Source organism: Anopheles marshallii, chromosome 3 (assembly GCF_943734725.1).
Source record: "Anopheles marshallii chromosome 3, idAnoMarsDA_429_01, whole genome shotgun sequence".
In the NCBI taxonomy this organism is placed as follows: domain Eukaryota; kingdom Metazoa; phylum Arthropoda; class Insecta; order Diptera; family Culicidae; genus Anopheles; species Anopheles marshallii.
The window spans coordinates 18,567,507-18,581,382 of NC_071327.1; the positions used below are offsets into that span (position 1 = coordinate 18,567,507).

The 13,876-nt window shown below is 43.5% G+C and overlaps 1 protein-coding gene across 1 annotated transcript; it reads left to right on the forward strand.

Annotated features, from left to right (window-relative positions):
• The first annotated feature begins 468 nt into the window (after positions 1-468).
• LOC128712305 (DET1- and DDB1-associated protein 1) lies at positions 469-13,062 on the forward strand. The gene is made up of 5 exons (XM_053807201.1): positions 469-547; positions 12,345-12,463; positions 12,618-12,756; positions 12,833-12,894; positions 12,970-13,062. The coding sequence occupies exons 1-5, from the start codon at positions 469-471 to the stop codon at positions 13,060-13,062; spliced, it is 492 nt and encodes a 163-aa protein (XP_053663176.1).
• Positions 13,063-13,876: the final 814 nt, after the last annotated feature.

Below are 13,876 nucleotides of genomic sequence, written 5' to 3' on the forward strand. Positions count from 1 at the left end.
CACCCGGCATGGTTGCAACCGGTCGCCTGGTCCCGTACACACCGTGCGTTGGGCACGCGTCGCGTTCCGAACCACTCCACGGCCCCGGTGCGGAGTTGAACTTGAAGTCACTACGCGACGACAGGTTCCCCCGTCCCGTTTTTGGTGTTTTTTTTTTTTACTTCGAGCGAGCGGGAGGATCGAACCTAGCTCTCGGCATGCTGCTGGCCCACCTGGCACCGTCTTGCGAAGTTCAAGTTTAACTGGTTCGGTTTGTTGTTTTTCCCATCTGGAATCGATCGATGCCCTCGTCGCCGGCACGGTGTGCGGGTTTTCGATCGGTGTCCGTTGGTTTCTTTCCTTCTTTCGGCAAACCGCGGCGTGCTGTAAGTGATCAACGTGTAGTCTATCGAACAGGCCACTTCTTACACACCAGGGCAGTAGGTTTCGAGTGTCGTCATTGTACAGCAAAAAAAAAAACCCGAAACAATGTACAAGCCTTACAAGCAGGTGATAGAAATCGAAACGACCCATCAAATGGTCAGTGATCTTCCAGTAAGCTTGAGAGGTAAGAGAAATTGGGAAACTGTGCGTCGTTTGTAATAATCCTGCTAAAGACCGCCTGCCCGTTCCCGGGCCCACCATAAACGTGAAGCATCGTTAAAGCATTCGGGAAGGTGTCACAATATAAAGAGCACTCGATTTTATTGGCTCAATTTCCTGCCGCACAGCAATCGATCGCGAATAGCATTGGGAGGGATCATTGGGTTAAAGTTTTCTGCAAAGGAAAGTTCTTCCGACCATGGAGCGTGGACGATAAACTTTTACTTTTTATTGAGCGCCCCCCTCTCCGCTCGTCCTTCTCCGTGTTTTGTGGGGATACACCGGGAACTGTCGGTCACCATTGGAAAGTGCCGGCCGGGTGATCGATCTCCGGTTTATGATATAATACCGCAGAAAGTGACCGATCAAACCGTAAATTGAAAGTGTCCTGATGGGAGAAAAACGGTAGTTACCGTTGGGTGGGGTCTCTGTCAACGAGATCGCTAATCGTACACGGTGGAAAACGCCTTATGTCGCTGCCCAAATTATGTCGCTTCTCCAATGCGAAGTGTGGACACAAGTAGGGGCATAAAAACCGAAACCGTTGCTCGAACGATGATCACCCGATGGAGCAACACTCATCACTGTTTGTGTTGCTTCTCGCAAACGCTTCTCTTCGGAGCTGCAGATGCCTACCGGTTCAATCGCGCACATAGCGTCTTTTTATGTCTAACCCATGCCCGCCTTTTTCCAATGGACCCTGGACCATTAGGTTAGCAAATGAGCCGAGCTGCTCCGAGGAGCGTGCGCGTTGGAGTACGTTCGAGCACGTATCGGAAGGAGAAAGTGAAGAAATTACCGACGCCCTGAACGGGTGGGTATGATAGTAAGGGAATTTTCCAAAAAATTAAAATCACCGCTCGGACAACCGGCTGATGGATGGGGTGTGGGGGCATGGGTTTCATCCCTCTTCGACCAATTGACGTAGGCATCATTAATTTCGTTATGGCCGCCAATGCTCCCGGGCTTATCGATTAGGGCGGGTTTTTTGGTGTTTTCAATTTACCACACCGTAGCGGTACTTACGGCAATGGAAAGCTAGCAAAAACGGCTTTTTGTTTGGTTAGTGTTGATGTTAAGTGTAGCATACATTAAATAATAATGTGGTAAAGCAGTTCCTTCAGTCAGGAAAATTGAACGACAATGATCGTTTAACGATCCAATTAAATGTTTCCATAGACAGATATTCAATAACTTTAGTTATTTAAGGAAAGGTAATCAGTGTGTTGGAACATAATCAAAAAGGACTTTGAAGTATTTGATAGCAATGTCAAATCAATTAATAAAAAATAAAGCCCAAACATGGGTGACTTGAAACGTCTTCAGGGAATCGCGTCACCCGAGATATGGGTGACACCCTAGTGCACTTAGCATAACATATTCGTTTGCATTTTTTTATACGGAATCAACAAAATCAATAGATCAAAAAGACTTTGAATTAGCTGATGAAAATTTCAAATCAATTTATAAAAAATAAAGCCCGACCATGGGTGACGTGAAATGTCTTCAGGACACCGCGTCACCCGAAATTTGGGTGACACACTAGTACGCTTCGTGTCGAGCGTGTTAAAATTGATTTAATTTAAGTTTTGTAGCCAAAATACTGGTCACTTTTTAGAAGAGGAATATGGTTTTTATTTTAAAGTTCAATTATTTCTTCTAAAGTATTTATTAATTTAAATTGTTGACACGCCACTCCGAGCTGCTGAAGGCATCATCACCTTTCAATCAACTCGTAAAAAAGAAATGAATCCATAGAAGGTGCTAAAGTTCATGTGGCACAATCGTCGAAAGCTCGCCACCGTGTTCGATCGTTTGTTTCTGCCAGTTTGCACATGCAAAGAAAGTGAACACGAATTAGGCATCGAAGAAGATTCGCCGCTCCACGATTCGATGCGATTGCACGGTCTCGTTTCGGTTCGGTGTCCATTTTTCGGTGTGGCGCCCGTTGGCGAAATGGTAAAATCAAAACGGGAACACGAAGAGATGATCACAGCATCGCGCACACCCCTCCCCCCTCACGAAGGGGCGGTTGTTGTCCGATTGACCCAATGTGCACAAAGCAGAAGTGCAAATGCAGAGAGGCACACACACACACAAATCAGGGTCCAACAACGACCAGGTGTTCCAGCGGTGCCACACCTCAAAAGAAATGGATCAATACATCGAACGTGGTGTGTGCAACGATGGCAGATCGATTCGTTATAGCATCGATCGGGCTATTATTGGGTTTGGTTTTAATTTCCCAAATTGTGGACTTTATGTAATCGCACCACATGCGCTTTCGCACCCTGTGGTGCGGGCCCGATGCATAGCGCAATCTGTTGCACTTTGCTTTGGGCAACGTGAGTGCGTGTGTGATCGCATGGGAAAATGGTCCTGATTAGCGTGTGGGTGTGGTGTTGATGGTTTGCAAATTTTCGTTTGTTTTTCGATGCAAAATTAGGATGTTACTCAATTGAAGGGTGTGTTCAGGCCTTTGAAAATGTGTGTTGTTGCTGCTTAATTTCGCTTTGTCCTAGATATGCTTTTTCCTTGTAACCACCCACGTTTGTTCTAAAAATAAAGCAAAAGCATTGGAAAATTGCATTACGCCCGACGTAACGAAGGGGAGGTACTTTTGTATACACCCTTTTGCGTAGTACGAATAGGTAAAGAATCTGTTTTTAACACTGGAACGATCAGGATAAGGAAAATGCCACTTCAACCGGTCCTATTAACGGGCAATTCCAACGACGAATATTTCATATTGAACGATTCCTAACTTTGTCCTCATAGTCTACACTTTTTCCAATCATTTGGGCCCTTTCAAATGACGCGGTAATTCTTGGAACTTATAAGAAACCTGCCAAAGTTTTACACATAGTCCTCAGCATACTCGAAGTCTTGCAACGAAATTAGTTTGGTTTTGATTGTACATTTGCCTCATGAACGATGTACCGGTAAGAATAGATTGACATGGACCTGCAATCATATCTCAAGATCTATCATCTCTCAATTCTAAATGTACTGCAAGAGGAGTATTGTGGAATTCCAAACGTCCTCAATTTGCGCCTACGACGCCTTCTCTGTCCATGTGGACGACCTAAAAGGACTTTACGGGCAGGGTCGTCCGATGTCATTCTCATGACATAACCAATCAACCAGATTTATATGCCACCATTTTATAAAAGCCCAGTATTAATCGATGTGTCTAAGTTCTGGTGCGTTGGAAAGGTTTGGCTTGGCTTTGTAACATTCCAAGAAACAGAATTGAATTGTGGCATAAAAACTAGAGCAGGCCAAAAGATCGTAAGGTGATCGTGCTGCTCCTACAGAGGAAACACGAGTTGACATATATATATAGACATTCCTTGAGGTAGATCTCACCGTTTACAGGCTCGGTAATGAACTAACGGTTTAAAGCAACGAACTAGGTCTACTTTACATTTACGCTAGCCAAATCATGTATTGCTTGCCAAACTTTGTAGGATTCTTATACGTTAATTCCTCCGGAATATTAAATTAGTGCATGGCGTCGAAGAACAGTAGCCCCTGGTCCATGATGAGACCACGAGGCTTCGTCAATGACTGTCGCTGGGGCAATTTTCCACGTGTTTGCAGAAAATCTTTTCGCGATTTTTTTAACTTTTCGAAAATCTGGCATCGATCAAGATGTATTGGAAACAATACACTCTAAACTACTTCTACTCAAAATTTCAAGAGAAACCTCCAAATGAATAATTTGTTACGGCGTTTTTTTTCTATGATGAAGTTTGATGTGGTACACTCTTTTAGATTCCAAGAAGGCTATAATTTTCCATTGCTTAGACATATTGATTTTGACAAATTATTTCAGAAATTTAACCCTAGCACGTTATTGTAGCAGCCAAACTGGTTAGTAGCTCATTATATTGTTCAATTATAGACGACCATTAACATTCTTCGCCAAACCCCTCAGACATCATGCGATGCTAAACGATCGCACCGTGAAGGATGCCCGTTAACAGCCTCACCAAATGAAATATTTGTGCACCTGCATGTGCTTCCCCCTCCCACAAGCCCGGCGGACCCGGCACCAGGTGAAAGCCTTTCACTCCGTGGGTGTGCTATCGAAAGTCCTGCCCCGGGTTCGGTACCGTTTCCGAAAGGGATGCGCAATGCGTGATGGCATTATGCGTCCGTTTTGCGTGATTCGTCGGCTGCATCATCGGGCTCTAACTAACGCAAGCGTAACCGAGAAGGTTGAGCAACGCAACGGCGACTTTCCCACATCGGCACACGGCACAGACATGGGCCGGCTCGGAATGACAACACCGATGCTAACGCCGGAATAAATCAAACCCCAGCCATGCGCGTGCCGCCACGAATGCAAAGTAGTGCAGCGCCGAAGACTTTCCGGTCTCCGGTGGTCGATCGAGTGAATAGAAAACGAAATTTATGACGAAACCCTTTTTGGTCGCGTTGTGTGCGTCGTGTCCCGGTGCGTGTCTGAGCGGCGTTACGCATTGCCGGTGGGACGGTTTAGAGCAGAGAACGACCCCACGGTCGGGATGGTATGACAAACCAGGATTAACTGTTGGCAACTGGTGCACCGATCGCCCATTTCTGGTGCGCACAGCCGGGGTTTCACTTTCGTTTGCGTTCACGCGACAACGCACCGTTGACGGCCATGGCCAAAATGCGGGCGACATTGTAGGTATAGAGGGGGTGGCACTTGCTCTGCCGGGCTGGTGGTGAGGAATGTCGGGACAAGCGTAACCGGAATCGTTGCGGTGGAACCAAAACAACGACCAAAAAAAACCCTTTCGCGGGGCCATTGTCCCGTAGGGGCGAGGAGGTGGCGTGGCTGGGGAGTGAAAATGGTCCACTCGATCACTCTCACTGTCGATTTCATTCGCGACTTTTCGAGCGACAAATTGGTGGCTGGGGTGCGTCAGATGAACGTGCCTATGAGAGGGACGGTGTAAGGGTTTGCTTCGTTGTCGAGCCCTACACGTACAGGGTGGGCGGAATGATGGCAACGCCGTACATCACAACTTGAATGAAAATAGTCACATTAGTTCCGCTGGTAATGTTGTGATTTCAATGTGGGCTTTTATTTTAATTAGGAATCAAGTTGTTAACCAGTTACATTTGACTGTGATTAGCGGTAGACAAAGATTCGTCTGTTTACACGCGAAAAATATATGCAATTGAGATGATTGTACTTTGAACAGCTGAACTGTGCTTAACGCGTTTACTGCTAAGCATTTTCGAACAAATGCGAAAACAAATGATTTTATTAAAAAGAAACAAAACGTGTCCCGATAGTTCCTAACAGATAGTTTTGCTTTGAGCGGGGTTTGCTGTCACCCAAAATGAGGATGACGTGGCCTGGTGAGAAGTGTTGCTGTCACCCGAATATTGATTCTTAGTTTACATAGTGGAAGATCCACACACAACATGATGGGCAGGAAAAATGCCAATGAAAATGTTATTTGAAGCTCACAAGAGCGTCACCCACATTTTGGGTGACACGGGCTCTGGAAAGAATAAAGCACACGGAATGTGTTAAATTTTATTATTTTTTCAACGTTACATTATAACTAACACGTGTTTAACTTAAAATTTGTTGTCTCGTTGGCTTATTTCAGCAACATGCCAAGCTAATACAAGTTCCTTCATGTGATCGCAGGGAGGACAAACAAATTTGATAACGTCCGTTAGTTTTTTCTAATGGAAATAGACTACATATTGCAAAACTTAAGGATTTACCTTTCCGAATAGATACTCCAAGAAATAACATACATTCTAGCATACCTACTCACTAAATTATTATATTTATATTTCGCACTGTATTCCCCATTGAATATTCGTGAGAAAAAAAACTGAGCTTAGAAAATTGATCTTCAATTTGAATCGATAATTTCTACTCGCCTTTACATACATCTTCATCCTCCAAAAACCTTTCAGCGATCACATGAGCTTTCACATAACTATATTTTATCAATATTTACACTCATTTTTGCCAATTTTCTCCACTTTTTCCACCCATCAAATATCGTTGCATATTTCACGGCACGGCATCCAACGTGGTGTGGCAGATTTTTCACACGCAAGAAACGAATCCAACCCCATCGATACGGAGAGACGGCACTATCGCCATTACAGCGCAAATGGTGATGGCGAAAATCGAATTCTTTTGGCCACCAGCCGGGGCACACACACACCCCGTTCGTAGAACTGCTTGTGTACCGCACGAGGAAAGTGGGCAATGTCTGGGGAGGGGGAGAGGGGTGGATATCTAGCGTGTGTGCGCAGCATCATCAACAGGTAGGAAAAGTGTGCCCCTTCAACCGTGTCAAACTCGCGCCTCGATCAACGCCGGTTCCCGGTGATGAATCGCTGCGATCACACGCGCGCACACGGCCATGCTATGCGGTGTGTTATATGTAGATATGTAAGCTAATTAAAGGTACACTCTGCTACACACGAACGAACTGTTTTTTTTTTCTCTTGGTCTTGCTTCTGCTCTCCATCCCGCTCTCTGGGACGTGAAAATCGAAAATCTTGACCAGCATCAACGGAGTGCAGTGCCGCTTGGGCCTGTCTTGGCAGCCAGCACAGACGGCCACTCGGGAGATAACAAAATTTCCATTCCGAATCCGGTTCCGTCGAGCGATTTTCGGTTCGCGCTAGCCGAGAATGGCGAGCCACTTTCGTGTAATGTTGCCTTTTTTTTTTATTCGTTTCGTTTGGCTCGCTGTTGTTTCGTTTTCATGTGTGTTTGGGTGTACTTTATCTTGCCGTTCGTGTGTCCACACGATTTATCCAGCCGTGTAGTGCGCTCGCGAGACTCGGGGGAAAACGGATGCACCATCGCGAAGGGTCCAAGATCCAAGATCGCAAGATCGAAGGGATTCGAAGTCCATGGTCCGGTGGTGTTGGAAACAGTTTTTTTCACGCAAAAATTTCCACCAAACCGCTCAGCCACTTGGCTTAAGCCACAAACAGTTCGGTTGGTGGGGGAAAGTGAAGAACACTTGCCAGCCTTTGGGTACATGTTTGTTTTCTAAACTATTCAACCCGGCAAAGGGATGGGGTTTTCCAGTGGTTGTGGCTATCCAATAGTGTACCTTACGCGCGTAATCGTTTCGTGTGGTTATAAAGAAAAGGAAAGCGTCCAATTTGTTTTGCTGTGGTTGTTTTTACCATCACCCATTAGCACCCTCTTAGTGGCCCCTCCCGTCCGAGGGAGTTATCGAGGTGTGTAAGCTACTCACGAATATGAAGCATTTAACAGTACCCATGCGACCTGCATGCGAATGTGTGTGTGTGTAAGATATTTTTATATGAAATTAAACAACCAAAAAGCTGACAGAAAAAAAGGGAAATTATCCCCACTGTGGAAGCGACTTCATGGATATAGACAACGAAACCAGGGGAAAAGAATCGCCTCTTCGCTTCTCAACCGGTTGTGATAATTGCACATGGCTGGCAGCAAAATTCGGTAGCCCCAAATGAAGATAAATGGTGCAATCGAACCGTACGTATTTATTGATATAGGGAAAAATAAGCCCTTTTCCCTTTTTTTTTTTATTTGAAAGCGAAACAAACGAAGAAGCAGCTCATCCCAAGGAAAGGGGAGAACATGAATGTTGTCGAGCTGAACTTAAGGGCTGAATTGTTCGGCAACAAGTTTGGAACAAGATTAATCTATCACTTTCTCTCTTTTTGTAATGTATCATCATAATTTTTACCCTTCGTTTTTATTTGTTACTGGCATTTATTTATATTTTTTAAATAGGATTAAGGGGGTTGTACACTGTGCAACGGTTGAAGAATGTTTGATTCGAATGTTTAAGAAGTTCTTTGAAATGTCTTACTTTGTCGTAAACTTTAACCATATTTCATGAGACACTCCGTTCAAAAGTCATAAATTTCAAAGTCGAATGATCTTAAGGGACTCAAAGCTTCAGAAGAAATCGATTTGAAACCGTGAAACCATTTCTGGCGGTTTGACACGATGAAATTGGCAACTTTTGTTCAATTTTTTTCAAGAAGTTGTAATATTTTGAACTTTCAACATAATTATAAAATCCTACGTACGATGGCAGGTAGTTTACTAAAAAATAGAGTAAAAATATTGATTGTACTTTATCTTAAACGATGCGGCCTCCAGGTTGTCCGCCGTTCAGCAGAAAACCATCATAGGCGCGGAAACAAAAAATGCCTTTCTTTCCTTCTAATAGCAGAAAAAAACGGACGTATTTCATTTACGTCATACATTAAAAAATTACTTTAATAAAACAAAAATCCATTGTTTCGGTCTGTCTAAGTGTACTATCCCCTTCAAAAAGCAGAATAGTTTTCACTCACGCTTTGCACTTTTTCACGGCTTACGCACAATTTGATGAACCGTCAAAATGGCTCCACACATTTACCGAAAATTCAGTGCACACATTATCACTCTTTCTTTTGCCGCGGTCAGCCGTACCGGTGCAGAGGAGGGGGAACATTCCGCAGCGCGGAAGTATCGAAATCGTGCGACTTTGCCAAACAAAAAAAAAACACACGAGACATCGATCAACATTCAATTGAACATGCGTTCGAATTGCTTTTGGTTTTTTTTTTTTGCTGTTGACTTACAAAGGAATTTATGTTTTTTATTCCTCCTTTTCTTATTCCACCAATGCTTTATGATAGACTTTTTCCACAACCAATTTCACAGTGCGGTGAATTTTGTATAATTTGGATAAGCTTTCGTCAAGGGTTTTTTTACGGTGTTGTTATAATGCTTACACGCGCATAAGGGGGTGTTTATCATTGGGCGGGGAAAATTTAATTTCACTTCAAAATAATTGTAACCACCGATGGTGGTGATATGGAACGGGCCAGGTCACAGCATAGTTTGATGAATTCCATTCCAAATGCAACGCTATTGCTAATGTGTTATGCTGTGATATGTAAAGAAAGCACATACATATAAAAATATGCTTCACAAATTTCAATAAGTCCACGCTGCTAATTGGACATACAAAGGAGCTTACGAACGTAAATTAAAGATGAGTATTTAAAATATGTTTGAGCTGTTAATTTGAGCTAATTTGTTATGACAAAATGTAAATATGATAACAGAGTTAGTGTTTACATGCGTAAATAAATGTGAAATAGTTTACAACAAACCGCATACATTATTTAAATATGATTACTATTCAACGATTAACCATATGTAATACAAAAACACTCTACGTTACTCTACTTTTCGCGTACTACAACGTTTACCGTATGGGAGCTGACCCGCTTAGTTCCGGCTTCGATTATGAGACACATTACCAAAAATTAATTATCCAGCTGTGGCTGCAGGTATTCGCCGGGATTGGTTTGGGTGCAGCAAATGTGATTAGCTTTCCCAAACCACCGAAAACAATTCAAATGGATGGAGGGACACGGCAACATAAACCCTGACGCCCGATAGAGGCGGCGTTGTGCTGTGTGGTGCATCCGAATGAAGGCGTCCCTCCCTCGCGGGTAAAGCCGTTAAAAGTATGCTTTCGCTTTCGTTCAGTTTGTGCCACTCGTGGAGCATATTGTGCCGGGTGATTTTTGCCACCCACCGTTACCGTTGGCGGTGGCAAAGACGCGGAAATGGGGCTGATGCGGTTTGCTTATTGTATTCAAATTTTGCTCACGCGCTTACACGTCGTTCGACCACCAAATCGGGTGCTGGCCTCCGCAGCCCACTTGATGGGGGAGGGAGGGAAATTTTTCACCCAGGTCTGTCCCGCCTGGGGTCTGTTTCCCGCTGTGCCAATCTAACCGCGCATGGCCATGAGGGGAGGCAAAGAGAAAAAGCGACGGTGGGCGATATGATCGATACGATATTTATGCTTCCCCACACACGGCGGCCAAGCATCTTCTTTATTCCCACCAGCAATCACAATATCGGACCCGTTTTCGGCCATTTAAGCCACCGGAGTACGTAATTATTGATCGATCGCGGACCCCCGACGGTTCGCGGTGAGGCTTGCTGTCGGAAGGAAAATGGACGAAAAAAAAAAACGAGGATCTCGGTTGGCGAGTTTCGATTTTCACATCGTTAAGTGAAACTGCATGCAATCGCTTTCGAAGCACCATTTAAATAAGGTGAAGATGTGATTGGGAGGAACAAAAACAAAGTGAGTCGGTTTGTGGCTTTGTGGCACACCTGTTTGGGAGCCTGCGGTGTGCTAGTGTTTGGCGTACGATGCATAAATGAATGACGCATCTCCTCCGACACGTGGGACACATTTTCCATTTTCATTCCGGTTTTGCATTTTTGCGTAACTTCATGCGCACACGGACGCAAATGATGCGTAAGCGGAGCAGCATCGGTAATACACATACGCGCGGAATAAAATGCAGCTAAATTTAATAGTGTTTAACGGTCATATTTGATTGCGACACACGCGGAAGGGTTAATATTCACCCGCCACAAATGCCTGCGCAATCTATGCCTTTTTCGTGATCTCCATGTAAGTTATGTATTTATGGTTTAGTTTTATGATGAGCTTTGCTTAACGATCCTTGAACGCGTGATCCGTGAAAAGAATTTTGACGAGATCTGAAAGCTATTGACCATTTCTTACTGAAATAACTTTTGCATTAAAAAAGTGACACAATGTTTCGATTTTTCATGTGTTTACTCTGCATTCTGGTGGTCAGAACACCAGTCAGTGGTATTTGGCTACGGAGATTTGGAAGCGCCATCAGTAGATTTATGGCAAGTACGGCTAGAACTGTGAAAGATCTTCGATTTTTGGCTTGTTTGTATCGCCTGCTTCATTCTAGTTTAAAAAAGCGTGGTCCACTTCGTGGTGGCCGCGTGTCAAGCATCTACAATATCCTGGAATTTTTTGTTACTCTTAACTAAAGTGATGGTACATGTCACTAGGAGGAATTTCAAGAAGTAGACATATATTTGGCAAGTTCAAATTTCAAATGTAAGGAATAAAATGTAATTAAGGTGATTTACATTTCTTTTTTCCATTTGTTTATCATCCATTCAGTAAAGACGCTTCTTAGAACATATGGACTTAGTAGTCGGTCCGCAAACTAAAGAGGTAGTGGAATTCATTTACAACTACGAACTAATTACGTAGGAATATTTGCAAAACCTCGGCAAAGAAGAAGCAAATACGAAAATGTTTCCTTCATGTAAAAGAAAATTTATTAAGATCGTTTTTCTATCCTTTTATTTGTACTGCGGGAAGAAGGAAAAAAACTGATAAATTAATTAACGAATGAAGCAAAACTGTCCGCACCACTGTAATCGATGTTTTTCAGCGTTCATAATATCGAGTTGAAAACTTGGATATCTCCTCAAGACACCTTTTGTTTTACAAAACAATACTTTTGGTGTAACATAGGGTTAAGCGAAGAAATTATTGTTTAAAGTTCAGTAAAATTTATTTTAAGAAATACTTTATTTATGTGTTTACAACATAATTTGTCATGCCCGTTGTTATGCGATGTTCTACCATGTTTGACAGCAATCGCGTTTGACAGTAGGCTGTGCTGTCAGTGGCATTTCATTCTTTCGTTTGACAGACACCATCGCTCACGTCGTAAAATCAACAAACAGTGTGCTTTTTACTCTAATTTGTGCTTCAAGGCATTCACTTTTCGGGTTGGGATCGCTAGTTTTCGAAAGTACATACAACACCCCACTAGAATCTTGAACACGGCTTCGCACGGTTGATTGAGCAGCGTAAACCCTAAAGAACACTCATTGTAGAATCCATCCTTTTGTGAGAGTGCAGCAGCAACAGTGGCGCTGACGGTAGTTGCTGCGGCGCAGCCGATAACAACGGTGCTGACGGCCGAAGAACAGGAGCAGCTACGCGCCCCAACGACAGGGCGCTTGCGACAGCGAAACATGGTAAACTATTGGCCTGTCGGTGGACCTCTGCATCAGGTGCAGATGCAGTTGGTTCCATTGGTTGGTGCCAGATCGCGACAAAAATAACGCATGCTCTCATCGCCACATTTGTTCCAATTTTTTTTCTCCGGGTGCAATACACTCGTCCGTGCAGTCTATTACAGAATTTTTGAAAGATCTGCCGTGCCACAATGAGGAAAACTTTTCGCTCTTCAATACGGAAAATGGCGTGAAAACATCCTCGAAAAGGCCTTCCGTATACATCCCCACGGTGGATATTCCTTCAGAGCAGGGTAAGTACGCACCGACTGTTGGTAGTTTGGTTTCTCGCGGTTTTAGTACAAACGTTTCCTTCCTTTTGCTTTACAGTAATAGTCACCGACAAGAAGAACATTTTGCTCCGTTACATACATCACCAATGGGATAAAAAGGTAAGGAACAATTGAACGCCTGAAACATAGAAACACATCAAGCTATACAATGTTATGCTTCTTTGCCTTTCTCAGAATCCACCCAAAAAGCGTGAGCTTGAAAATGCCTCGAATGATCTGCTCCGTAAAAGACCCCGCCTTGAAACACGCGACAATAACAACACGTAGACGGTAAAGATGGGTCAATGGCGGAAGCACACTGAATTAGCGTACTAAAGGAATTTAATGATAAGCTGAAAGTGTCAAGCCGGATGGAGGATTATGTAAGGAGAACAAGGCGTAAAAATTGCGTGTAATATGTCAGATCGAATATCTCACTCAACGTTGAAGCAAGGAAGGATATCGTTCTGTAGCGAAGAATTGTAAACGAAACCAGCTCTCATCAATACAGTCTCGATACTGGGGTGATTTTTTCAAACCTCCAGCAACACATCGCTGGAAACGAAAGGTTTATCTAGCGTATTTTTCTATGCCCTCGATGCGTGAAGCAGTAAGATTTGTAAAATGCTTTTTTTCTGGTAGGATGTCTAAAGAAGCTCGTGTTTAATTCAATGCTCGTTCCGAAGGTATTTTGTGTTCGTTTTTACGTTTCTAAGTTGCTTAAACCAGGTCATAATGTGGATAATGCAGGATTCGATGCGTTGTAAGTATAAACAAAGTGAAAAAGTAGATCCTTAAAGCCAGGCCAAGACCGACAGCGGTGCCCAGGAAGAACAGTTTCTCAAGTGTATTAAACCCCAATCAACATGCCCACCATACGCTCTTCACCGATGGCCCTTTTTCGCAGCGTACGATCGATGTCATACTCAATACAATACAATACAACCCGATTCCCTTTTTGCGCGGACATTGAACTTTCCTAATATCAGGACATCGGTAACAGGTAGCGTAGTAGAAGTTTAGGAAATTTGATGTATACAATTCGTGTTGCATCACAGTGAAAGCAAAGCAGGAAAATACCTTCCTCTTACTGGCAATGCTG